General features: G+C 40.2%; 1 protein-coding gene across 1 annotated transcript in view; it reads right to left on the reverse strand.

Annotated features, from left to right (window-relative positions):
• The window catches only part of csmd2 (CUB and Sushi multiple domains 2), a 148,813-nt gene that overhangs the window by 105,332 nt on the left and 16,143 nt on the right, over window positions 1-27,338 (reverse strand). Inside the window, exon 3 of the mRNA XM_061664441.1 lies at window positions 10,296-10,408. Within this exon, the coding sequence (XP_061520425.1) occupies window positions 10,296-10,408 (113 nt within the window). The remainder of the gene's footprint in view (window positions 1-10,295; window positions 10,409-27,338) is intronic.

The following is a 27,338-nucleotide window of genomic DNA, read 5'->3' on the forward strand; positions in this document are numbered from 1 at the left end:
TGAGTATGCATGTTACAAGTGTTTCATGTTTAAGTTATTGTGACCACAGTATACAGATTATTTATCTTCTTCCAATTTGCGATGGCACACACACACACACACACACACACACACACACATAGACACACACACACACACGCGCACGCACACACATACACACACACAAACTCTAAAATGTATGCCAGATACCTTTATTTGCCATATATTTGATATCAAATTTAATAAAAGAGCGGGTTGCTATGTCAGGCTGCTGGGGTGAAATGTTGAGATCATGCAGATATGATGTTTGTACAAGGGAAAATCCAATCCAATATGTGCTACAACTGATAGGGAAGCAAGGGAAGCCTCAAGGAAGGCCACAATCATCACACCATCTGTGTTGCATGGACTCATGTAATTAAAACAAACAAACAAACAAACAACATAGATCTCATGTTATTTGCTGGCTGAATATAGCAGTATACGTTCGCTTAATTGGTGCTGTTCAGAAAGAAAATGTTCTCTCATGATCCAGAATGAGATGAGGAAAAAAGACCCCCAAAAATGTTTTTGCTGGTAAAACAGAAGTACCAAAATACAAATGCATCACATCACATTAAGAGGGAGTCTGATCAATTGTTGTACTGCTTTGTTTTCTTACATATTGTCTTGCTTTGCCCTTCCTTCTCTCGGCAGGTTGCCTTGGAAACAAGTCGAGGCACACCGGAGAGGAATATGTGAACAGGACGTACCAGACCATAAACGTGCCGAGGAATATAAAGCAAATAGAAATGCACCTATCTGCTCAAGATGCAGTAAACCTGGAAACTCTCCAACATCTAGAATATTCTAAGGCACTCAACAAAAGCAATCATCATTCAAAGTGTTCTTCGATTGAATTTCTCCCACCTGTAATAAAACTATGCAGTTGAGGCCTTCAAATGAAGAGACATCTTCCTTCCAGTTATACAGACTTATTCCTGCCTTTGCCACGTTAACAAACACAGGAATGTCAATAGACAGCGTATTAACTATCTCTCCCTAATTAAATTAAAAGCAGCACTGGCTTGAGGTAGAAAAAAGGTGCACTGGAACAACTGATCAATGCCTTCAGTCAACCTCGTCCACTCCCCAAAATTCCACACTTCCCTGCTTCCCTTTCAACTCTTTTCTAACCCCCAGTGTGGCTAAGTAGAGTGAATTTCTGGGTCCGGAGTATGCGCTTAAATCTTGTTGATTTGTGCTGGCATATGTTATTAGGGCGATGTTACGGCAAATTATTGCTGATTAGCAAGCGTCACAGTGCTAAATTTGTATTGGATCTTGGATCCGTAATAAGCAATAAAATGTGATGTTGTTTATGACCATGTGAGTGCTATTCAGAGTTTAAAGTGAAGATGAGGTGACAAAGAGAACATTTCAGATTTGCATTTGTGTTTATTTCATAAATAACTAAATATTTTGGGCGTGATGGTAAGATAAGAGAATAGAGGTAAGGGAAACCATTCGAAATGCAAGATTTGATCACATTGCTGATGCCAACTTTACTGTTCTTCAGCTCGACTGGTTTGTTAGACTTGGGATATATTTCTCTTTTAAACTTGGTCATATGACCAGGTATTGGCTGACAAGGAATTAATACCTCATCGTCCTTAAAACACCTGGCACTATTATCAAAATTAATCCACCATATGAGCCAATAAAAAAACTATCTTACTGGTCTTACAATTACCAACCATATTTAAACCATTATTGCTCAATATTCATGCATTTGCTCAGTGATTAATCTGTAGTTAGAAGGGGTTAGGTAATCAATCATGAAATCATTCATGGCTTTTGCTTTGTGATATTCTCGCTTTCTCCAGTTTGATCAGAATCTCGAACTATTTCCGTCCCTCCCCTTTTGCTGGTGGCATTTGAACACCTCTGGCCTTCCCAAATGCACACCATCCAAAAAAGTTGTAGCCTAATTGATAAAACGAGGTAGTTTGCTGGCATTGCTGCTTTCGTCTAGTTTTTCAAATTCTGTGTGTGTTCTCCAAGATGTGATGCCAGATCTACTATAAAGCCTTGGAGAGTTAGCAGGGACTGTCTCCTTTAATACACTGCTTCCATTTGATGCCCTTCAGCTCACTTAGATCTGTTTGTCTGCATGCCACACATTTATTTACTTCAACTCAATATGGAGAATGTAACAACAACAATCTAGTCGGAGAAATCAACTCAATCGGCAGGATATACTGTCGTATATTATATTGGTTGTGGAAAAACCAAAGCAAATTCCACTGACCTCATGACTGACCTTTGATATTTAGGTGCTAACAAGTGACTATCCTCGAGGCAATAAGGTCCTAAACGGACCAGAAGAAGGTAGAGGCGATGCTTGATCGATAACTCTTTCCTGATGAATGACTACACATTAGAGTAGAGCTTGTATGCGGATAAATGATTAAACACTGCAGCCGAGTAGGAGCTCGGTTGTTTGATATCAATTATAGTCCGGGTTGAATATGCACTCATTCCTGTTCATAACCATCTGGGTATTTAATCACAGAAGATAACACGGCTGAAATTTTAATTGGATTTGTTGTGCAGCTGCTTAATTATAAACAGGGGTTTACCAAAGCTGCCTTTGCTGCTGTCCCCTTATAGAGTTGATGGGTATGGATCCCAATCAGTTAAACTGAGGAAGTGAGCACTCACTACAATATCAAGAAGCAAGGCATTTGAGAGTGAAAAATAGAGATTTGATCGAAACCGGTACCCGGGAAACTCAGGAGGGGAGCCTAAAGCAGCGGTGAAGTGAGAATGCTACAAAATTTATTTTCACTTCCCATAAGATGCCTTCAAAATACCATCAAATTAGTCATTAGGCATAAAACAACATGATAAATGAACACAGACGGATACTGAAGGAGGAATTCCCACTCTTTTTGGTTACACGGATAATGGGTTGGAGTTGGAAGGGATTATATGAATGCCCTATAGAAAGAAAAAGAAAATCAAAAGAAGAAAATATTTATAGCAGCAAAAAATATAGTCGTGGGTGATAATTTACAATAAAACAATACTTCTGCCTGAGCATGGGTATGGATGGCAGAGTGGTTTGCACGGCTGCCCAATAGCAAGAACGTCGCCAGTTCATTTCCAGGTTGGACTGCTCTTAACACCGGATTTCAGGGCTTTTCAGTGTGGCGTCTATATGTTTTCTGCATGCATGCATGGGATTTCTCACGTCGGGCTGACAGCTCTGAGGATACATGTTAGATTCATTGAAGATTGAAGTGGTCCTTCGGTGTGAATCTGAGTTGATATTGTTCATCTGTATGCTCTCCTGTGATTGGCCGGGAACTGGTTCAAAATGGACGCATGAACATTTCAACAAGCATATTGCATCAACTCAATCACTTAATCATCCAATTTATCAATCAGGGATTTGCCGTAGCCCTTCAACATACCAGGACAGTTGATTGACACTGTTAGTGATGTATTAATTTAGTAATGGTTCTACTTTGCAGTGGTACAAAAATTTCACCCATAGTCTAAGGCATTTCTAATATATAACCCCTGAAAAAATGTTGCGGGAGTTTATATACAGTGGGAAGTTCTTACCTTATCCCAGCCCTAAACAATGACAACCTAATCTGAAGACAATACAGCCACAAATCCACACAAAACAGGGATTGTGCAGAGAGGGACGAAGTGGAAACGTGGGAGAAAAGGGCTTGTGTGCTAACAAGCAAAGGCGGCTAATCCTGAGGAGAGAGACAGGCTGGATGAGAAAGGATGAAATTACTTTTAAGAGGAGTAAAAGTGGGATACAGAAAAAGCACAAAACGTGAAAGAAATGGGTCAGAGAACGACGGTATTTTTAAAAGAAAATTAGCATCATGATGCTTGACAATAAAGAATATAAACTACATTGTGCTGTCATTTTTAGTCTGATTGGGTGCTGAAAAAAAAAAAACATCATTATCGTCATTAGCAAAGTTATTTATAAAACTTCAACCCATCCAAATGTGAGCCTACGACTTACGATGCTATCCAAAGCCCACTGCTCATTTTTCATATACTGCAACTGTGCAAGTCGTCCATCAAACTACTTCATAGTCCTCAAAACAACAATTGAAAAGATGTGGCGGTTTCTCTCCTAATCACAGCTGATGAAGGGTGTTGAATGGGCGGGGGTAAGAGAATCTGTGGGCGAGGGCTGCAATTACATCAAAGCCTACAATCCTGAGGGGAGGGAAGCTGGCATTTACAAGAGGCCAAGCAAGACTGTTAATTACACACTTATGTAAAGTTGCAGATTTTATATTGTAGAATGCTGCCACATAGAACAACTGATGAATAAATCCACATGAAACGTTTTAGAGAGATCAACATAAGGTAGAGTGCGGGTGTGAAGTGTGTTGGATGAGATGTTCTAAAATAAAATGACACCTTGGAGAGCTTTTATGTCCATTTGTACACGAGCGGGTCACTTCCTTGTTCATACAGTTGTAAATTACTCCCTGGTTTATGGCTAATGTACACCATTCTTGGTGATCCCAAAAAACACTCGGAATTAACAGAATTAACAGACGAGACTCCACCAGTAAAAAGCCTCAATTGTGACTAAAACAGGACCTCAGTTTCATAGCAATGTGTTACATACTTTCTGCTTAACTGTGCTACCCAACTCAAAAATAGTGATTACTTCTGAACTTGTACCATTTGGTGCTTGCTAGAGGTAATGAACTGCTATGAGGGAATGAGAGCATTCTTTGAGTATTTGTTTTGGAGACGGTGGGAGACGAACAAGTAAAAAATGCATGGCTCCGGTGGATGGTGAGCGAGCGCTGCGCAGGAATAATGATGCGGGAACAGTGCCGCTGGGCTTCAAACCAGCTCTTCGCACAGCTGCATTGCCTCGCAACTGTGAGTCACCCTTGTCTACCTTTCGGTAAGCTTTTCACACCTCTCTTATTTTAACTATTATTCGCCCTTCTTTTTCAGTGGGCTTTATGGTGCAGTTTTCATGCCATTTGATGCGCTCTCACCTCTCCCCTCTTTGTCAGGATACAAGGAGGGTAGGTGCTCCCGGTGTCGTCAATCATTATGGAAACAGTAGCCGGCACATTGCGCCTTTCAGTGAAGCAAAAATAAATACGTGGCATTGACGAAACTACATCGTTGTCAGTTTGGCTTTCACACGTGTCACGCTTGGCTAACGCATACCTCTTGGTTGTCACTCACAAATTTAAACCTCATGCCACAACCACCAGCATGTTTTCACCCACTCTTTCTTGCATGTGTCAGAATTGTAGGGAAGAAAATAGGATGTGTGTGGGATTGTTACTGCGTGATCTTGAATCCAGTGTAAGCGATCTATGTCATAGGTACTGACATTAAGTACTCGCAGATCCCGACTGCTGTTCACATTTCTGACTTGGACAGTTTTATGCATTTGACCCCTTGGCACTGTAAACTAGATCATGTAAAGTCACACATCAAAAGATGACCTTTCTGTTCTTGCGCCACATGACACCAAGCAATCACTTATTTGAACGTGTGCGCTTGAACATCTGCCTGGGTGCAACTACAGTGTGGAAATGTACTTAGCAACAGAGTGGAACAAACACTCGTCTCTACCTCGCTGTTCACCAACCCAGAAAACAAACAAAATGTCCAGAAGGAAGGGTAAAAGAGTGCACAAACCCAAAATAAAGAATGACATCATACTTTCTACCACAACATTTTAGTTTGTAACAATATAAATGCTTCATTACACTTGAAGCATGTCAGAGGATGAGGCGTTCGGCTTCACTTCACATCACATAACATTTTTATTTTTTTCTGAGTATTATCATGGGAAACTGTTGGCTATGTTGCAGTTTCATCAAACATGCAGACCCAGAATGTGACAAATTTGAGTGAGCGTTAACAGCCACAAGAATAAAATGAAAATATCTATCCTCCACAGGAGATGTTGCCGCTGAATGACATTAAGCCTTCAGAACAAACATGCATGTACATTGTTACACAAAGAAAAGGCGCATATGGCTGCTGGGTTGTCACTGACCTTTTGGGATGTATTATGTTCATTTGTTCATTGTTTCTGTTTATTATTAACTAATATTTCATGCTGCAGGGTAATAGTCACATTTGATCTTGGTGGACTACAGTGTTTTAAGCGAATATATAGTACTCATTTATGAGAAAGCGATTATTTTTTGAACACTTTTCCTGAAACTCGAAAGTACCATCTCTCATGTATTCCTTCTTAATAAAGATTTGGCTTCCTTAATAATCTGTGCATACGTCCCTATGGATTGGACATAGAAGATTAAGATGGCATGATTTGAGTGATAATTTAACCGCTGTCCGGGTCATCACACATTCATTTGGAAAATGACTTAAAAGGAGTGAAATATTTTCATCATGGGGATAACCTGGACCAGCCTTGACTTTCTCTCACACCACTGCTCTCCTCTGAATATCACTCCAAAATATCATTAATAAGATAATGCATGCTCAAGAAAAAAAATTAAAAATCAAAATTAGAGATATAAAAATATGAAATGACTTCATTATACAGTAGACTGCTTCAGTCGTGCAGCAATGTTTGTTTATTTATGCATTTCCTCTTTGGCTGACCCAGTTGGGAGGCGCATTGTCTATGCAGCTGACGAAAGACAACGTCTGGAACACACAACTCGATAATCATCACCTCACTTCGGGGAGCGCTATTTAGGAAAGAGTAATCTTGTATCCGAGCCCCACAAGATGAGAGGGGAATCAGGAGGGAAAAGAAAAAGAAATGGAGTGTACTTGGACAAAAAGTAATAAACAGTACCCAAAAGATATCAAAAGAAACTTCAAAATTCCCCTCTGTCCATTATCCACTTAAACATGAGTAAATAGTTTATAAAGAGATGGAAGAGGGAGATGTCAAGAAATATGAAGGTTGTCATGGTGATCAGAGATTCTTGAGTGGTCTCAGCCATTACAGAGGATTGGGGGCTAGTTTACCACATATTACTTGGTCTTTTTGATGTGTTGGCTGAAAATAACGGGTATATAATACAGACTAGATAAGCTTAGACCTAAATCGTGGTTGGGAAGCAGACACCCAAAGAGACAGCTCGCCAGACAAGACAGACAATCACATTTATTGTGAAAATGAGGCGCATACAGTGAGTGAACACATGTGCATGTGCGCACAAATGTGAGTCAACACAACACATGCTCCTCTAAAAGATACACACATATGTGTAAAAGTATAACCAGACTTGCAACCCAAAATGAGTTTCAATATGTACTAGTGGGCCAAATATAATGAGCTGGTGCTACAAATGCTCAAAAACAAGCATGGCTTTTGTTTTGTAATCCAATCAGAGTTGTCAATTTAAGACCATTTTCTCTTGTACTGCAAAAGCGCAAGTGATATTATTGGACATAATCAGAAACGGAAGTGAAAACACCATAACCCTTGGAAATAACCTTGCATGGAGAAAAGTTATATAAAACCGTAATGCATTATGGATAATGCCCACTTATACAAATTAGCCATTCTTTACTTTTCTTGACATACATTATGCAAATATTACGTCGCCGTTAAGTAAATATAACATACAGAATGTCATAGTTATCCCTGCTTCCAGACGGAGTGGAGGAGGGGAAATGAACTTCAGCACAGTCTAAACAGCCCTTTCATGAACCTGCGCTAACACTTTGCTAATGACGACTGTTTACCATACAATTATTTATTCCAAGTGAGCAACACTGACCTGCAAAATGTTATTTTATTGTTTTAATATATTTATACATCACTACTCAAGTAATTGTGAACCACAGAACAGGAACCAGAAATGTTTAGTCATCCTCACATATTTTTTAATCCCTCGTTTATTGCGGGGTTTTTTGTTCCAGACCAATTAGTGATACCACAGTTACGACCACATTTTTTCCAATTACTATATACACTGATATATAATAATAATATATATTTTAAATATAAAATACATATTTTAAAGCTGCATGAACCTTTACAGGCTCTTATTAATCTTCTTCACACTCCTAATAACCTCTACCATACTCTTATAAACACTTTCTATACTCTTAAACGCCTTTTAAAAACTTAAACATACATGAATGAATATTCGTACAGTTACTGTACACGATGTGTACAGTAACTTTTTATTCCTTGTAATATGTGTTGCGAGTTGAATATGAAAAAAAACAAAAAACGTCCACATTGCACTGAATCACAGTAGGTGAACCGGGATATAGCGATGGATTACTGTACCTAAATAATGTATACTTTACCTTCGACTTAACTTGACAGGCTGGTTGTGGTATAACCAATTCAGTGATGTACTGTTGCTTGTCAGAATAAATAATCAATTTAAGGGTTGCAAACTAATAATGAATTTTTTGATTTTATTATAGAGCTGGATGAATGCCAATTATGTCCTGAATGAAATGTTGAAGAAAAATGACACAAACTCATTCATAGTTTAACACTATAACTCGACAAACTATCGACAGTCGATGACTCATGATAGATGAAACTTTTGGTTGCTGCCTCTTTGCCTCTGAAATACACCTCTTGGAACTGGGAACTAATCATCGAAGCAGAAAAGAGGCTCAAATCCAGTGTCCTCTGGTCAAGCTGGCTTCTTGGTACTAGAGACACAAAGCGACATTTCAACAACTCACTTCTTATGGTCTTAAGCGGGATTTACACTGCAGGTCCAAGTGCCCACTTCCAATGCTAGTACTATATCAATTTAACTCTTTATTTACACATTCATTTCAAGCGACACATATTCAATATAACTGTGTTTACATTCACAGAACAAATGCAACATCCCACATACACACCCGCTCAAATTTTATGAAAATATCTACACAAACGTCAACACCGTCAACATGGAAGTAACCAATAATGAAAAACTCATACAAATATTAAACATTACATATGATTACATACGATTTGCTTAAATGATGTTAACCTAACCATTACTCCCCCAGCTACCGATAATTACACCACTATTGCACAGTGCCATATTTAGAACATTAAATATGGTCTCTACCTTTGTTGTTGTTGTTTACTGTGGATTTACAGCTAGTGTATTTTTATGTGTTCTTTTCTGTAATTTGGCAAGACATAGTGGTGTATACGTGTCAGATGGGTTATGTTGATGACGACATGCCACATTTGGAAAAAGGCGACAATCTGCAGATAGCCGTTTCCATGTGGTTTATTTTTGTTCTCTTTAACAAAATGTAATTGTGTCGCTTGAGCCATGCATCGCAGCTCCAGCCTTAGTGCACGGTAGCGTTGTCTAATAGTGAACTTGCTGAAATCAAGTCAAATGTCACATACAATAACTGCAAACAAATGAAAGAAAGATAACTGGAGATATCTTTTGTGGATATCAACAGGGAAAACTTCAGAAAAGACGAAGCTGTAAATTGTTAAATTAGCCATATACCTGGATACACAACTCACAAAAATAGGCTCAAAGGGTAAATGGGCACATTAATACGCACATTATTTTAGCCCTAACCCTAACCCTTTGCATATGCATTACATGTTAAAACGCTATAAACATGTTTGTTGTAAGATTTTGTAAGATCAGATACGAGAAAAATGTGGCTATTCTGTTCCGGTCTTTGTTGAAAGCAAACATGAGACCAGTTGCACCCCAACGGAATAAACATTTTCTTTGCTCCTCAGTTTCACGCAGTCACGCAATGTGGTCTCAAAGCCTCCTCTGCGGATTGACACTGCTCCATTGAGCCACATCCCGATATTGTGTTCACGGTACCTCAAAAAGACTGACAATCCTTCTGTCAGGTAATTAGCCTAATTAGTCGACTCACTCATCTTCCCCTCCCCTCCCTGGGTTCGCTGTTGCATCGGCACAGGCCTGAGGTGTGCATTCATTAATATTATTAGAACATGGGTCATAAAGTATCCCGTGTCACCGTGATGAAGCCTCACATCCTGTTCTGTGAAGGAAGCGATAATAACCCGGCGAGATCGAATGGTTTTGAATGAAAGTACGCAACAACCCGGGTACTTTATTGCACACTGCTAATCAGTCATGTCTGAAGATTCTCAGTCACGTCGGTCGTCCTCGAAGGGGGCTTCAACAAAGGACATCTCATCCTAATGTTTTCCTTGACAAGCCATCCTCAGATAATCTTTTTCCGCCCTTGGAGAGAGTATTTTCTCCCTTTTAGCACCATCTCTTACGAGCGGTCACCTGGATGATATATGGCATCGTTTTGTGTTCTAATGGGAACATATGAAAGAACGTTACCTTCATAGGATGCTTTAAATCCCTGGCCGCTCACTGCGTAGTCAGATAGCAGCCACAAAGTGAGTCTGCAGCCTGTGCTTACAATGGGTGATGGCAGCTGGAACCCAGTTAACCTGCAAACAAATGAACAGAGGAGGACACTAACAATCAGACGCAAAAAATCAACAACAGGGTTGGCTGCAAGGTCACGTATTTGGCCAGCTGCTTCATGACAGCATTCAGGGCTAACTCCTTTTTTTTTCTTTGTGTCTGTTTTTAATGAGGTCCTGAATCATCGAGAAGCAATTTCAAATGACAACTCCTCAAGACAGAGGAGCTCTATAGATTTTTCTCCATCTGCACAGACTGAGGAACCGCAATCGTGCAGTAAATCAAACACCGTGTAAGAATGAGCAAACAGTTGAGTAGACAAACATAAAACTGCCAGGCCCTGAGTCAACAAACATCCCTAATAACCACGCAGAACATTTTAGATGTGGGAGTTAACTGGAAAAGAAAATATGTTTGCAATATAGGGAGAGAAGCAGAGTACATATACAGGAACATGGTTGGGAAAATGGAAAATACTGCATGCATGTGAAAAAAGGGGACATTTCCTCCATTGGAGTGTGACAGTTTCAACACAGACCGGCGATATGCATTACATATCAAGTTGAGCAGGGGAAAGTTGAGAAAATACACTAATGCGTAAAGGTGAGGACACAATTATGTATTTGTTTGGTTGGTTGAACTTTGTACTCAGTAAATAAGAATTATTAACAAATGGATCATTAATATCATGACATGGTGAGTGAAGCTATCACACAAGGTGAAACGTAAAGAAACATTGCTCATAATTTTTGCTTCATCTCAAAGGAGATGTATAATACTATGATAAGTAATATAACGTCTGAAGTGGCAAAACTAAAATGTGGCTGCTGCAACAACAATAGATGTATAATTACTGTGTTAATATGTTCTGTGTATTGCTTGTATTCTTTCTTTTTACTTGTTTTGCTTGAGTTCCTAGAATAAATATATAACGTTTATGAGTCCTTTATGACGTCTTGTGATTTTATTGAATTGTGCATTGCTTTGCTGTGCTAAAAGTCCGCTGTGTGAAATTTAGGAAACAGAAATTGAATATTATATTTCAATAATTAGTTTTAATTAGTGTGCATTGTCGTGGAAAAGCCAATTGGTGTGTTTTTACTTAGACTATTCCCTTTATAGCAACTTAGAGGGCAGATTCCTAGTCTCTTTAGGTTTAGGCTAGACTGTATATGATGATGATATGGTTATAATTGTTTAATGCAGATGCTATTTTGAAGCTTGGTTATCAAAATGTATGTACACATACAGTGCTGACATAACATGGGCATTGTTATCCTGATTACACAGATAGTATGCGGAAGGAGGCTGGAGCAGCATCTGTGCCAGTCACGCTAGATACATTAATAAAAATCATTCACAAGGTCGAAATGCGGACACCTTTTATTCAGGGAGGAGCAGGCGCTCACCGAAACAAACCGGCCTCCATCTTGGGCAATCCATCCCAAAGCTCTCCGCAGGAAGGCAGATCTCAATTTCCAACACAGTCATCCAGCTCTGCTGTCATAAATAGCAGCGGGGGACATCATTCTTACCCTTTCACCATAAACCACGCACCTTTGTATGACAGGTGGACCCATCATGGCGCACGCACACCCTGTTTATCATACATGAAATATCAAATATTCATTTATTTGTGTAGTTTTCATATTTTCATGGGCTTACTCGAGATACGGTAGGCTACTACCTTTTTATTGCTGTGTCTTTGTTATTGTCTTATATAGCAATCCATCCTTCTGTTGTTAATAAGGACACGATTCACGATCTAGGCTAATAATACAAATTCACAAACATAATTTGTAATCTAAATCCAATGCAACGTTATCATAAAACTACTGCACAACACCGACACCGAGCCCAAGCAGTGAAGCATAATGGTGGCAGCCTCATTGTTCCGGGTTCTTTTTCCTCCAGACTTCTCCAGACATTTTATTTATTTATTTATTTTTTTATACATAAAACACACTTGAACTTGTTTTTCATCAAACCACATCTTGCTGTGAAAACCATTGACCAGCCTGATCCCTTTCTGCATAAAAAAGTCTTTGTTTTAGCCAACCCCCCCTGCCCCCTCCGCACCCCATTTTTTGGGGTGTTTACTTTAATTAGCATTTTTATCGTTGCATGTATACATTTCCCTCAAAATCTCTTAGCACCCCAATGTTTTATGTCTTGCTGAGAGGTTCCCCAGTGTTTCACTTAGTAGCACTTTGGATATGAGGAAGAACACTAGAAGTAAGAGGAAGATGAATCAGTACCAAAAAGACATAAAGATGCATAATTTTGCTCCTCACGGTAGGGTGTAGCAGCTATATAATGGGACATGTGTTCATGCAAATAGCCCTTTTGCTGACCACAAATTGAATTGGAAGGCAGCCATCTTAGTTCAGCAGCGCACTGCGGGGTAAGAGGGGGATGATACGGAGCATGGTGGAGGTAACTAAAAGGGAGCGGATTGCTGATGCATCAAAGTCAAGATCAATCTGGCACGAGCCGGACACCGCCCCCGAATCATTTACGGCCGACAAAACAAAAGTGGACACCATGTAAAAACACAAAGAAGCTGGCTCGACAAGAGAAAGGAGATTAAAGACTGCGATGTGATTATGGATTGTGGACATATGGGGCGTGCTGACTGCATGGTTGCAGATTGCCCGCCACCGAGGTGGAGATGTGCGGCATGATTGCAACTGAGAGGCACAAAACATCGGCCCTAAATCACAGCTATCGCAAGTGTGTGGCGAATAGATGGCTGCAGGATGAAAGATGGCAAGAAGGGAGAGGAAGTATTTCGTTCGGAAAAGCGAATGACATCCTGCTTGCACAAAATTGAGACCCAGGCCTGGGACAATACAATACGGTTTGTACTGTACCTCGTTTTTTGGGCCACGGTTCGGTACATTTACAGTACGTGTTTTGTGCATGGAGAGAACTTTTTTTCTCTCTCAAAATGATCTCTTACTTATCTGTACAATATGTAGTATACTGAATAATATAACTTATTTCAAGTTAACCGTTATTTAAAGACAACAGTTTCAGATGGTAAACTTCCTCCTATTCCTGGTTTGTGCTTGTTTTTTCTTTCGGGACATGTTTTATCAAGCAAGAAAATAACAGTCAGTAGTTTTCACACCCTCATCTTGCATTCAACGGTGAAACCGTAATAAATTCACAAAGGAGATTTGAATGAAGTCAGTATGTGCTTCTTCAAATTTTCATCTCTCAAATCCTAAACTCATGCCATTGGTTTTGCGTTCTTAACCGTGTCCGGGAGCTGCCTTTTGAAGCCGGATAAAGGTTATAATGCAAAGTGTACTCCAAAGCAGAAAAAACGCAATCTACAAGTATCAGGATGTAGTCCCGTGCTGAGCGCACCCAACGGTACTCAGTTTTACCAAAATAATTCGACCCCCCATAGTAAATTACAGAAGAAGAGAAGAGAACGTGCTGTTGATATAATGAGTTGTATCAGAATTACAAGTTGTTGTTTTTTTTTGTTTTTTTTTTAGGCCAAATAAAAACATATAATGTTGCTTGAGGTCAACATATGTAAAATTTGAATTGAGGTCAACATATATAAAACCAGATGTTTCTATTGAATGCAAGTGCATGCACATTCAGCAACATATGATTCAAATGCATGCGTGTGTGTGTGTAAGTGTGTGTGTGTGTGTGTGTGTGTGTGTGTGTGTGTGTGTGTGTGTGTGTAAGGATAGAGTCTATTAAGAGAAAGTTTCCACCTGACTGGCTTCGGCTTCATCTCAACGAGAAGCCTCTGCTTCCAATTATCCCGCCGCCACCCATGGGATGGAGGAAAGACAGACGGACCGAGAGGACAGATGATGATAGCGGCGGAGGAAGAAACACCGGAGAAATGGTAATAATGAGGGCATAGCGACGTTGTGCTACAGCTATTTGGAGGACAGGAATGTCGAGGGTCCAACCATGAGGAGATGAATCTTGATTTCCTTCATTAAGCACCGCAGCTACTTTGGATTTGAACACCTTCTCTCGTGCATGCACGCAATGGCACAGTTTGACTCATTTGAACGCCTCAGTGTGAGCATGTTTGTGATCTACCTTGTAAATATTTACACTTTGACGGTTGTAAACAGACAAAGACTGAAGGGGGTCATCTATCCTTTAATGTCTTTGCTCAACCTGTGTGTGTGTGTGTGTGTGTGTGTGTGTGTGTGTGTGCTCTCTGGATGGAAAGAACAGAGTGCTGAAACAGCTGATTTTCTAGCAACGAGAGCGGTATAGCAGAGGAAAAATAGAAAAATACATAGAGCGACAGGATTTTGATGGCCAAGTGGAAAGGAAGGTATTAGCCAATAAATGATCAGTGAGATGAGACACAGGGATACAGAGTGATAAGTGTGTATTTTCTGTGGATCTGTGTTTGTGCGCAGTTATAGATTTGGGGTGGTCTGGGAGAGAGTGTAGTCCATTGTGCTGTGCACAAACTCTCAGTAGAAGAGCTTCCAAAAAAAATAGATGGATCGGTTGATGCTTCACTCATCCAGTGAGGGAAATTAAATTTCATATTTGATACCCTGAACGTCTGACTGTAAGGCAGTAACCTGTAGTTTCTCCCAGCCAATGGTTTGGTTTCCTCCGGACAACTTTGGGGCCAGGCGCAGCAAGTTTAGGAAAAACGTTTACTGATAAAATTGTGTGCGCTATTATTCGCATGCAACAACGAATTCCCGCGTTATAAAATGAAAATAATACATATTTATTTTTAAAGGCGTGAGGTACGTAAAAAAAAAATAAAGTAAAAAAAAATAAAAGATGAAGCTGAAGTTCAGTTTGAGTGCACTTGACTGCAACTGTTGGAGGTTAGACTTAATTCACGCAAGCTAATTACTGCAGTATATAGGAAGAAATTCACAACCAATTAGTCTGGCTTTCTTTTGGCCCTTCTTTATCCTCTCACGTCAGGGCAACTGTAATATATCAAGTCACTATGCCCAAGGCTGGGATCTTATTCAATGAAAATTCTTTCTATTGAATAACAAAACTTAAGCAAATATGTTGAGACTAATCTTTTATGGTCCTGTAGGGCGTTAATGAGTTTCCATTGTTGAAATTGTTAATTTCTTTTTATTTTGGTGCCGCTCGTGATCAAACTCGAGAAGTCCGGAGGGCACGCGGATCAGACAACAAAGGGGAATTTTATCATAGCTGGAGGCAAGTGGAATTTGTAAACCTCATGCACAGCTCCCTAGCCATTCCACAACTCATCAATGTTTCAAACAACTTTTCCCAAACAGATTGGGCTTTCTTTCTCTCTCCATCAAGAGCGGCATTGCACGCAGAAGCTCGTAAATATTCATAACTGCGTGACATCACAAGGTGTTTGCGCCGAGCGGCAAGCGCCTGGTGAGTCTCTCCGATGTCACTGATGCGCAGTGCCGATGGTGAGATAATCAACTGCAGTCAGCGCCCACTGAGAGACGAACCGCTGTGAAAGTCATTAACGAACTGGTTTCTCCAGAGTGAAGAAGGGAGGGGGGATGTCAGGGATCGAAGTTGGGGGAAAAAAAGCAAAGTGAAGGCAAATGTGAGACAAAGCGAGTCAAGGTGTGACATTACAGCTGGTGTAGTTTTCCAACAAGTGAATTGTTTGCAAAAGACTTTGTTCATCTATGTGGAAACACACTACGGAGTATTCGCCATTTGCTCAGCAGAATGGTTAAAGTCATCAGCGGGTGAATTAATGGACTCATAACGCGCATACCAGTGAGTGGAAGGGTTACAGACGACTGCACACAAATGGCACAGCTCCACCAGAGATAACTTCTCCATGGAGTCTTTAATTAGATGCCTCCCTCCATCTCATCATAATTCTTCTAAATTAAAGTTGCAATTATGGACAGTTTTCATCATCATGCCATTCATATTCATTTCCTGCAGAATTATGCAGCATCTTGAACTTGAATTTCCCTTGGGATTAAAAGGAGTGACCCGTCTGTCCGTCTGTCCATCATCCATCCTGTCTACTCACCCATCCATCCATCTATTCAGCTATTCATCTGTCCATCCAATCCTCCATCATTCATCCATTCCTCCATCCATCCATCTTTTCATCCATCCATCAATTCATCCATCCATCCATTATCCTTTCAACTGTCCATCCATTTTGTCATCTATCCATCCTTTATAACAGGTATCAATGCCCAGAATTAATGATTTATCTGAAGAATAAATGACGCACGCACGTACCCACACACACAAACCAGAGAATCAGCTGATCAGTGGCGTGTGGTTTCCTCACAGGGTATCTGCATTCCATTCTGTATTTGTTCAGCACAACACGTGCCTTTAAGGTAACATCTACAGCATATGGTCGAAGTTTACGTGAGACTATTAAATGAGACATGCTGTGCTTTTGTCTTGATAACATGCCTGTGACAGGCTTTCATCAAAATACTCCAAAGATTTTTAAGTACAGTACTTTACACTATCACAATCTATCTTTACAGACTCGCTGAAGTCAGCCTGTTTTAGAAAGGCCATCCTGTCTCGTGCAAATATGCCACTGCTCACCCTGCCGGCTACCACTGGTCAACGCCAGAACACTTTTGTTACCAAGGCAACGGGGTTGGAGATAGGGGTAGCTATTTGTTAAGCCTAAAAAAGGAAATGTGAACCATGTGGTAGCCCCAATAAGGACAGGACTTTGTCACCAAATGGCCAATTTACACTTGTCCAATTAATGCAGCGGACATATTATTTCTTATTTAGTTTTGGTATTTTTAGGTTTACACTTGTTTTACAATTAAGAATGTTAGCATGTTATAAAGAAATGCCTGTAGAGTGAATAAAGGTTTTATGATGGTGACAGTTTGGCCCTGGAATAAATCATTTACAGCTACATTATTTCCCAGTGCATTTCTCAGATCTTAGATGTTGGTTAATTATCTACATAGTTTAAGTGCATTACTGTGCACATGAAAGCCTATTAATTTCTTGTAAGAACATGCTCAAATAACACAACAATCATGTGAAAAAGGCATATGCCTTGACAGTATGCATTATCTGGAATTTAAAAAAAAAACGGAAAAAAAAAACATCAGTACAGAATCAATAAACATGCAGACTAAACATTTCATTTCATCTTCCGTTCCACTTATCGTCACTAGGGTCGTAGGCAAATGAAATGAGATGACGTTCACATGTATGGAGCTTTTTTTCCCCCACACCAATCACCTTGCAATAATCCTCTGGGGAAAAACAATTTAGGGGGAAGTAACATTGATTGTCGCATGACTCGTATCAGCAGGTAAATGACGAAGCTCACGATAGAGATATGCCGAGAGATATGCCATCTGTTTTTTTCAGTATTGCCTGGGCGTCAGTCAGTGCATCAGTGGAGAGCGAATATATTATATGATGATTCATCAAGTGAACAAGGTGGGAAAATGAAGACAATACAGAGTCAACTAAAAGTAAAGAGACAACAGGGAAGAAGCATGGATGAAGAACAGCTGTTGTGCATTCAAACTAATAAGTAAATTATGTTGGGCTTTTTATCATATGTATTTAACACAAAATGATGCAATACAACTGCCACATGTTGCACTTGGACCCAATGCAAAAAATATCCCACTGATGATATGATGGTGTGTGTAGCGTGATAAGGTTTTGTGAACGATTTGGAATAGACTTAAAGATGTTTTTTGTTGTTGTTGGTTCAAATATTTATTTTGTTAACAGATGTGATCAAACATACTGTAGGTATTAGATAAGGATAGTGGGGGCGACCTCTTGCTTTCCAAATAGTGAGCCACATTATGAAAACTGTATGATTTACTGATTTCAAATGCTTGAAAATCACTCATGCCATTGACTACTGTGTATTACTTAAGCGAAACGTGCAAATTTCTTTCTCAACATGGACCTGATTTAAGAACAAAGCAGGCTTTATTGCCACATACTAGTTTGTCATCAAATCACAAACGTAATGGAGCCTTTTGGCTTTTGAGCTGATGAATGTGTGAACCCCATGTCTTTCAAGTCTCCAACTCAGCACGATGCCACAAATCCATATTTTGAATTCCACAGTTAGGATCCTGCACGCTGTGATGTTCAGTTTCACGTCACAGGGGGACGCCAATAATAGACTCCAAACAAGGTTGGACATAAAATCTGATTATCCAGCAGGGATAAGAGGGACACAGTGACCGATGGGGTGCCCGAGCAATGCTATTTACTTTTGGAACAGGGCACTTCTTTGGTTCCACGGGCGTCGCCGATCAAACAGCAGAAGAAGAAAGGAGACAGCAAATTAAATGAGGATGAGAAAGGGGAGCTGAGCATACTTACGTACGCCATGAAACCAAAAACTGGTGCTGACCTTTAATTTGGTAAAGGTGCTCCCCCCCAAAAAAACAAAAGAAAATCCAAGGTTTGATTAACAAGTCTCTCCTTTAGAGCTCTAAACTTCTTCATCGCGTCGCAATGCATCTTTTGTGGCTCAGTCGAGATAATCTGATCCATTTTAGTCCTCAACTTCTCCACGTGCTGCTTTTCGGAATGCAAATAGAGCTCTTGGAATTATTTGTTGTAGAGTTTTTCAAAATCCTTGCTATGTTTGCTACAGAATATGCTGTATTAATCTTGACCTCGGTCTCCCCAAAAGTGTCTTAATTACATGCCAGACATAACCTTTGGACACAGTTTAGCCAAATGGGTGTATTGGCAGAGTCAGTATACTTGAACCATTATCACATTTCACAAGGTGTTTGGATCACTAATTAGGAGGATATGCTCGATGTTTCAGAGAGCAGAGAAAGGCAAAAGGATGAAATCAAACGGAAAAAAGTGAATGCTACACTGAAAAGGGTGGGTGGCAGGGACACAAGACATGCTAGAAAATATGAAAAGGTTTTGCAAAAGCAGTGAAACAAATGGTTCACCCACTCATCCCAGAGACAAGAGCTTATCGAGATACGTTTAAAATAATGTTTTATTATTGTATATAATAAGAATGGCTGTAAACCGGATTACATACAGTACAGTCAAGCTTTTAATAAACATCCTATTGATTGTATTCTATTATAATTGAGACATTCCCACATATATTAGTGATGGGAACAATAATTCATGAATCGATTACTCGATACTTCAAGTGTGTGGTGAATTGTGTGGAACTGACTTTTGATTAATCGTGTCTTGAAGCAATTGACTGCTCTACTCGGCTGCAACTGGCAGATCTCCCTGGTGTGAAAACGAACAACATGGCATCAACTATGCACTAAATCCATGCAGACCTCTGTAATGAATTCGTTGGTAGCCACAGTTTATAAAAGTAACGTGTAACCAAATGTTCATCCCTGCTAACAATAATGGGAAAAACAATGAAGTGACGACTGTGGGCATTAGTTTTTCAAAATCTGGATCACATGCAAATATAGCATGAGAATAATTTATGTATGTATTACATTGGTTTATGGCTCCGATTACCATGTACCGTGTGCCATGCCATGTTATTCACTAGTAGTACAACCTTGTTCTTTATTTGCTAAATTACTGCAATTGTTTTTATTTTAATATCCAAGCTGTGAACCATTCTCAATTTTTCTTTCAAAATAAACATTAGTTGCAAACATTTTTTTCTCTGAAAAGAGTTGGTCTTTACTGGATACAGCTTGAATACCAAATCACATATGTAGTTAAGTCAAAGAAGTAAATATGCTCTAACCTTTTACGATTAGTTGCAGAAAGAATTGCATGAATCATTCTTGCATTATTAAATGGGATTACAAGGGGTAAAATGCTAAGTAAAGTTACTTGGAGATTGTATTTTGTTTTGTTTGTAAAGCGTTTTCGCGTTTTCAGGGTTGAGGGTTTTGAGGCTTACTGTATAATTCACAATGGCACCTTCCTTTAACTTATTGTTGGATTTATCTCACCAAACATTATAATGAATAAACACAAAAGGAATGAAGACGTTGGTCATTTTACTCATGAGGAGGGCGCATGGGAGATTGTTCAGGTTACAGCCTCTCAACACGCTCTAAACAATCTCCCCCGTCGCTCCTACATTTATTTGAAAATAGGAGGGTCCTACAAGACATAATGTTCTAAGCATTAAGACACAACACAAAACATAGGACCAGACGACACCTGTCCCGTCCCCGACCACATCCGATCACGTCCTTGGTCAAGGCGCCCTTCCATCAAATGTTGCTGAGTCATCTTCTTGAAGGCGAGACATCTTTCTATCTAAATATTGTCCATAATACTAATGCAAGCTACTAATACAAAATACTAATGCAAGCTACTAATGCAAAATACTAATGCAAGCTAAGCAAATAAATGATAACTACTAAAATATATCTAACACTTATGAAAGTGGACCCCTTAGGTCGCAGATAATGATTTATCCTTAAAGGGTAATACAGCATGTTCGTTCTTTAATCGTCGCAAGAAAACATTTTCTTTCTTGCTGCAGCTGAAGTGCATCCCGTGATAACGCTTAATAGGCCCGGGGACAGGAAGACGTCAATAGCAATACGCACAATGAGGCGCGCACGGGATGTGGCGTGTAAATTCACAGCCATCTATCTGATTATTTCTGTAATCTGAGCCCAGTAATTCTGTCTCACAAGTGAGCTGACACCGATAAATCTCTACATCATCTCGTTTTTCTTCCCTGCTGTGAGAAGATGAAAAACAAACTATCACTCTTACCCCACCCCTCTGTTTTCAGCGGCCTGCCGCTAAAGCTGGCGTTGATAAGTGGTAGCATTTCCATTAACATCCCAAGCTCAAAGGAACCATAAAAATCCAATAGTCTGTGTTTGTGTGTGTGTGTGTGTGTGTGTGTTAATGTTCTGTGACTGGTTATACGAGCTGCTGTTTTTGTATGGGTGTGTGTGTGTGTATGGAAAAAAAAAAATATTTATATACAATTAGTGATTCATCAATACCGATATTGGTATCTCCAGGACGTGAACACAAATACCACTTCTGCCTGACAAAAAACTTTTAGGGATAGAATCCATACCAGCCGTGTGAAAAAATTAAAGGTAAACACAAATGGCAACATTTTTAGCCGAGTGAGGCGGCCACCCCACAAACTGTCGCCTGTTCCCCTTCGCGCTGGTGGGCCCTGACCGAACCAGCTGCGCTCCCCTCACCAAGCGGTGACAGAGACAGCCGGGCCAATCGGGCGGGGCGCTGTAGCGTGACGCCTCGAGTAACGTAAACAGAGTAAAATTACAAAAATGGTCCTGCGAGTTTGAATCTATAACTTGTGATATTCTCAAGAAGCAGTCATTTATTTTTACTCAATTTATTTTGTAGTCAACGCACTGAGATTATATGGAATCCTTGGTGTATATCCACCAGACTACGTTCTTCGTCTTTTGTTTCGTCTTTGTCTCTTATCTCCTGGATGTGCTCATCTTATATAGTGTTCAGAACGAGACACCGCATAACAGAATGGCCTTGTTTTATGTGAAATGTGAGGAAATACTGTTAGAAAAATAAGCAGTCGGATGTTGAAATATCAGTCATGACAGGCTGTTGCTCATTTTACAATTGCAAGACGTAATGGGATTTGGTACACAAATGTAAGTGCTTGTACTCAGTCTAGAAAAAAAAGGTATTGGTGCATCCTACGTACAATACATGTAATCAGGCAAAAACATGTATGGATGCAGAAAGATTGTACCTCAGACACAGACATACACACGATAGCTCTTCATGTAATTTAAAATACAGTTTGTACCCACTTCTGGAAAAGGCTCATGCAGCGTGCGATGCAGACTCACAATGCCAAGGCGCACATGCAAACACACGTTCAGCACCTGTGCATCAGTGTTTATATACGGAGGTCGTTTTCCAAAGTGTGTGCCGTGAGAGATTAATGGCCAAGGCCTTTGCCAGGGTATAATTATAGCTCAGGCAAGTCTTCAGGCAGCAAGTGTAGTACGTCACCCCGCTTCTTCACCCTGATCTGTCGACACAGGCTCTTTATAAGCTGGCATCATCGAGTGACATTGCATCCCCAGGAACGTAGTCGTGTATTAAAGAACACAATTACATTAAGTTCCACAGGAGAAAAGAAAGAGGAAGCCATGTCATCGTTATCATTGAGACACTATTGACTTTACCTCTTTAGTCATTAACACAATCATCAAAAATATTAATAAAGAGTGCTGGAGGAGTGTGGTTAAAAAAGAAAAGTAATTTCACTGATGGCGGTAGGTAATGCATGTGTACGTTGAGGCTGTTTCCATGAAAATCTGCAGAATTGTATATATTGGGCCCACGCTGTGAAAATTTTGTTTTTATTCCAATAACCGATACATTTCTTCAGTTTGTCAGCTGGCTGGGATGGCCCACAACCTCGCCGGCATCCCCTATGACAAACACACCAAGTATCTATTTCTCCCACATGCTCACACAAGCTCTTATTTTGACAGGCTGCACTCAAAAAGCTGAAGGTTGACTGGCGTGTCGATGCTGCTCCCAGCACCATGCGCGAGTCATCCTTATTTAGGTCCACTCCAGTCTGTGGGCTAAAAATATGTCACTTCCAATGACACCGCTGCCTCCTCTTTGCCACTCCACACCCAGACCAGGACCTTCCACTTAGTCACTCATCTCCAAGAGGAACACGTGTGGCTTTGCCATTGTTATGGACATTGTCAACAATCCAAACAAGCACTAATAGATAGATAAGAGATTTTCTATTCCCTTATGATTTTTTATACACAATCCAGAACACCTAACCATCTACAGTATATCAAGCGCAATGAAAATAAGTCTGCAATTACAAAGATAATAATTCATTTTGAATAAACAAAACTAAAACAATGGAAACATTTCTTTCATGTATGAAGGGAAATGGAAATATCATTTGGCATCTTCTACTTCTGTTCGCTGCATAGTATTTATTTCTAAATTTCCAACTTCTAACAACTATCTGCTTCCATGATGTCTGTTTTCAGCAGCAGTTGGATGAAGTGCTTCTGCTGCAGACTGACTCATGTGTTTTCTGAGGTGGCACTGTGACTCACAATGCCATTGCTGCAGGAGAAAACCCACGCCAGGGAGTACGAGCAGGAGCACAAACATTCATATCTCACTTCCCTAAGAAGGCAACATGGCAGACGTTTCAGCACGTCAGTTGTAAGTGACTACTGTTCTGGGGTCATGTGAGCACTTATGGGGACAAATGTCAAATGTGAGTCATTGTCTCGGTTTGCCACGATGCGAGACATCAGGGTCACAGTAGCCAAAGTGTGTCTGTGTGTGTAGTCGCCATGGGGACAAGACCTCTGATGTTGTAGTCCAAGCGACAGATAAAAGGTGTCGGAGACCTTCTTGTCTATTTAGTGACAGTCGCTTTAGTGTGACTGTGGTAGCTTCTGTCACTCCAGCCTTTTCACGGGCCTACTCTGCTGTACACTGCAATAATTTCCTGGACTGCGTTTTCCCAGTAAGATCAATATTGCTGTGACTTTAAAGTCACAACATTTATGCAATTGCTCCAATTGCTTAATATTAATTAATTCATCCATCCATCCATTTTCTGAGCCGCTTCTCCTCACTAGGGTCGCGGGCGTGCTGGAGCCTATCCCAGCTGTCATCGGGCAGGAGGCGGGGTACACCCTGAACTGGTTGCCAGCCAATCGCAGGGCACATACAAACAAACAACCAGTCGCACTCACAGTCACAGTCACACCTACAGGCAATTTAGAGTCTCCAATCAATGCATGTTTTTGGGATGTGGGAGGAAACCGGAGTGCCCGGAGAAAACCCACGCAGACACGGGGAGAACATGCAAACTCCACACAGGCGGGACCGGGGATTGAACCCGGGTCCTCAGAACTGTGAGGCTGACACGCTAACCAGTCGGCCACCGTGCCGCTAATGAATTCATATTCATCTGAATTGATATGTACGTCAAGTACGTTTCTCAAGGGGTCTTGCCCAGCTTGTCTGTCCAATTTGGGTTTGTAAACCACCGTAATGATTAACAGATCATTGCAGAGGGCAGTGTTGCATCACTTAGGATTTGAGATCTTTTTAGCTTTTAGGTTGAAGATAAAGATCAGGGGGTGAATTTGGTCTTGTCACGTCAATTATGATGGACAGAAATGTCAACACTTTGGAAGTCGGTCAAGTTTAGACACCTCACACTGGAACAGATTAAGTATACGTATGGTATAACTGAGTATTTGTCGCTGTAAGTAGTTAAAAGTGTGTGTTGTGATTGTGAGAAAAGATGACGCAGTTCATTGAGTGACTGACAAACGGCATGTAAAAAACTAATGTTCAACGTTCAACTCCAGCCATGCGGTGGAGCAGAGTTTCTCACTATCATTCTCTCTTATTTCTTAATACATTATTATTTTACTATCCATAGCCCTTTCTCAGTCTTGTTGTTGTTGTTTTATAGTTTGAGGTGTCACAAAAAATGGCGACAAAATCAACATTCCGCTTGCCATCTTTCTTTTTAAACGAAAAGCTAATTTTCTCCGCTTTTTTTGTCCAAAAACTCTGTTTTTGGTGAAACCAACCCATGTTCTTCTACTAAGTATGAGGAAGGTAGAAACAGACTTTTTTTCCAGGTAAAAGAAGAGTAATTTTTTCAGCAGGATCAGTGCTTACGTTGTCGTAGAACTCTCTTTTTCTTGAGACATCAGGCAAAATGATGTTAAAAAACTGCTGTCAATGTGGGGAACTCAGCAGGCTCGTTAGTTAAGCATGTTAAATAGTATACCCAAATTGCTCTGTTGTCATCTCTTTGCTGCTCACAGCCCCAAGGGGACATATTAGCATCTGGTCACCGCTATGATATTCTGCGATTTATGACCGAGCATTGCAGTCTTTACTTCTGACAGGGTCTCTCAGCATTCACAGGGAATGTCTACGTAAATTTAAAATTTCTATAATTTTAATACGAGGGATGCAATACAATACTAATTGTCAACTACTTTCAATTTTAACAAATGTGTGTGTAAACTTAATCCAAACCAACAAACAGCACGCAGAACACTCGCAAAGGCTTTAAAAGAGCTTTAGGGATACGGCGCAGATTGGATTGAGAGCGTGACAGACAATTTACAGAAAAGGACACATGAGAGATGGAAAGAAAATTCAATGTGGCACCTATAGGAAATGAGAGGCACAAGAAGGGCAGCGAAATTATCCTACTTGAATGTTTTGATTGTATGGAAGTATAATGGCAGGGTGTGAAGGTGAAATAAATAATTTGGATGTAACGCCACTTGAGTGGGTTAGTGCAAAGCCCTAAACAAATTGGCTATTTGCTCACTGCACCATGACGCTTGCGAAAAGCAAATGTTCTCACGCTCCTCATTCAGGAATCACCATTTTGCTCTCCTTTTGAAATTCACAATAAATTACCTCATTCACACAGACCTGCAAAAACTGAAAACCAATAACTTATAGCTGACCGTGAAACTTCACACAGAAACACTTCATGCATGGCATTTACACCAACGTTTGTCCTCATGCAATCATCTTTTAAAATACCCTTCCAAGGTGCGGATATACTATTTTACAGTAGTTTCCGCAATGCCTCAATAGATAATCCACCTGGATATCTATGAAGGTTTCTATCTATTCGGTTTGCGCGCTGCTTAGTGTGATTCTTGCTTGGAAAGTTGCCAGCAGAACCCATGATTCTGCTCTGATATGAACCTAACCAAAAGCTTCCGTGATTTACTTGCAGACTAAAACAAATGTGATGGTTTGGCACAAATGACAATATGTATGTATAAAGACCCAGTGTGCCCTATAAGCTGCACAGTTCAGCAAAAAGCATGACTTGGGAGACAAACCGGGCAGCCATACAGCTGAGTGACTACTGCTTCAATGCAGGGGGAAAAAAAGGCCAACAATTCCGAAGTCTCTGCGCACCAAATCGATGTGTAGAGGGCCTCAATCTGCAAACCGTTCAAAGATGTTTAGACTGAGACTGCGGAACACTTTCTCCCACTGGAGTTTCCATCCATAACAAACTGAAGAGGTCGAAACAGGAAAGGTGCTAAGGACAAAAGCATGGCACAAATCCATAATGTCTTTCTTCTCAAATTCCTTGGGTTCCAGCAGAGCCAACCAGCAAACACAACAGTGGCACAGAGTGAGAGGAGGAAGGCGAAAGAGAGCAGGGAAACACTGAGTTCCACTGTGAACCAAAGCATTGTTAGAACTGAGAAGATAAATTTTTCCTTGCAGGTTTTCTAGATGGCTCGAATAACATGTAACGTTTCGAGCCACTGTGGTGGAGATAAAAAAAAAAAAACATCCACATTATTGTTTTCATGGCCCTGATCAGGTGAGGAAATGGACTCCCATTCGAAATAATGCATGTACATCATGTACTGTCAGGTCTGCAGGCAATAATACCGCAAATAGCAGTAGTATGTCAGTGAATAGTAGGTCTGTGGGTGCATCTCATAATTGCAGCTAATACGGGTAAAATACAGGTAATGCAGCATAGGGCTTTTGTCAGCTTTTGAATTTGTGGGTGTAATGATGTTTCAAATGTGATCCTACATACAGCAGTTTGGCACCAAGCTTTTAGTGCTTTCACACATTTTAGTCTTTTCACCTAATCAGCTCTGCAAGTCGCAGTTACGAACCTTCGAATTTGGGAGGACGAGATGAAAATGGAGAGGTGTGCATATGTGGGTCGAAACATGAATAATGCGACATATGTTTATTCATCTGGACAAGGATTTTTTTTGTTTTCTTTTGCAAAAATAATGCATTAACAAAAATGCTGAAAAGCTTTAAGTTTGTGTGCCTCATGCAAGCATCTTTTTTAAATTAAATGATCTTAATCAAATGTTTACAAGGTGATCTTTTATTATCGTTTTCACGCTGTAAAAAAATATTCTAGCTTTGGCAGTATGAATTGATCTTGGCATCCAGTTTCAAACTAATTACATTTTCAAATGA

This window comes from Phycodurus eques, chromosome 20 (genome assembly GCF_024500275.1).
Source record: "Phycodurus eques isolate BA_2022a chromosome 20, UOR_Pequ_1.1, whole genome shotgun sequence".
In the NCBI taxonomy this organism is placed as follows: domain Eukaryota; kingdom Metazoa; phylum Chordata; class Actinopteri; order Syngnathiformes; family Syngnathidae; genus Phycodurus; species Phycodurus eques.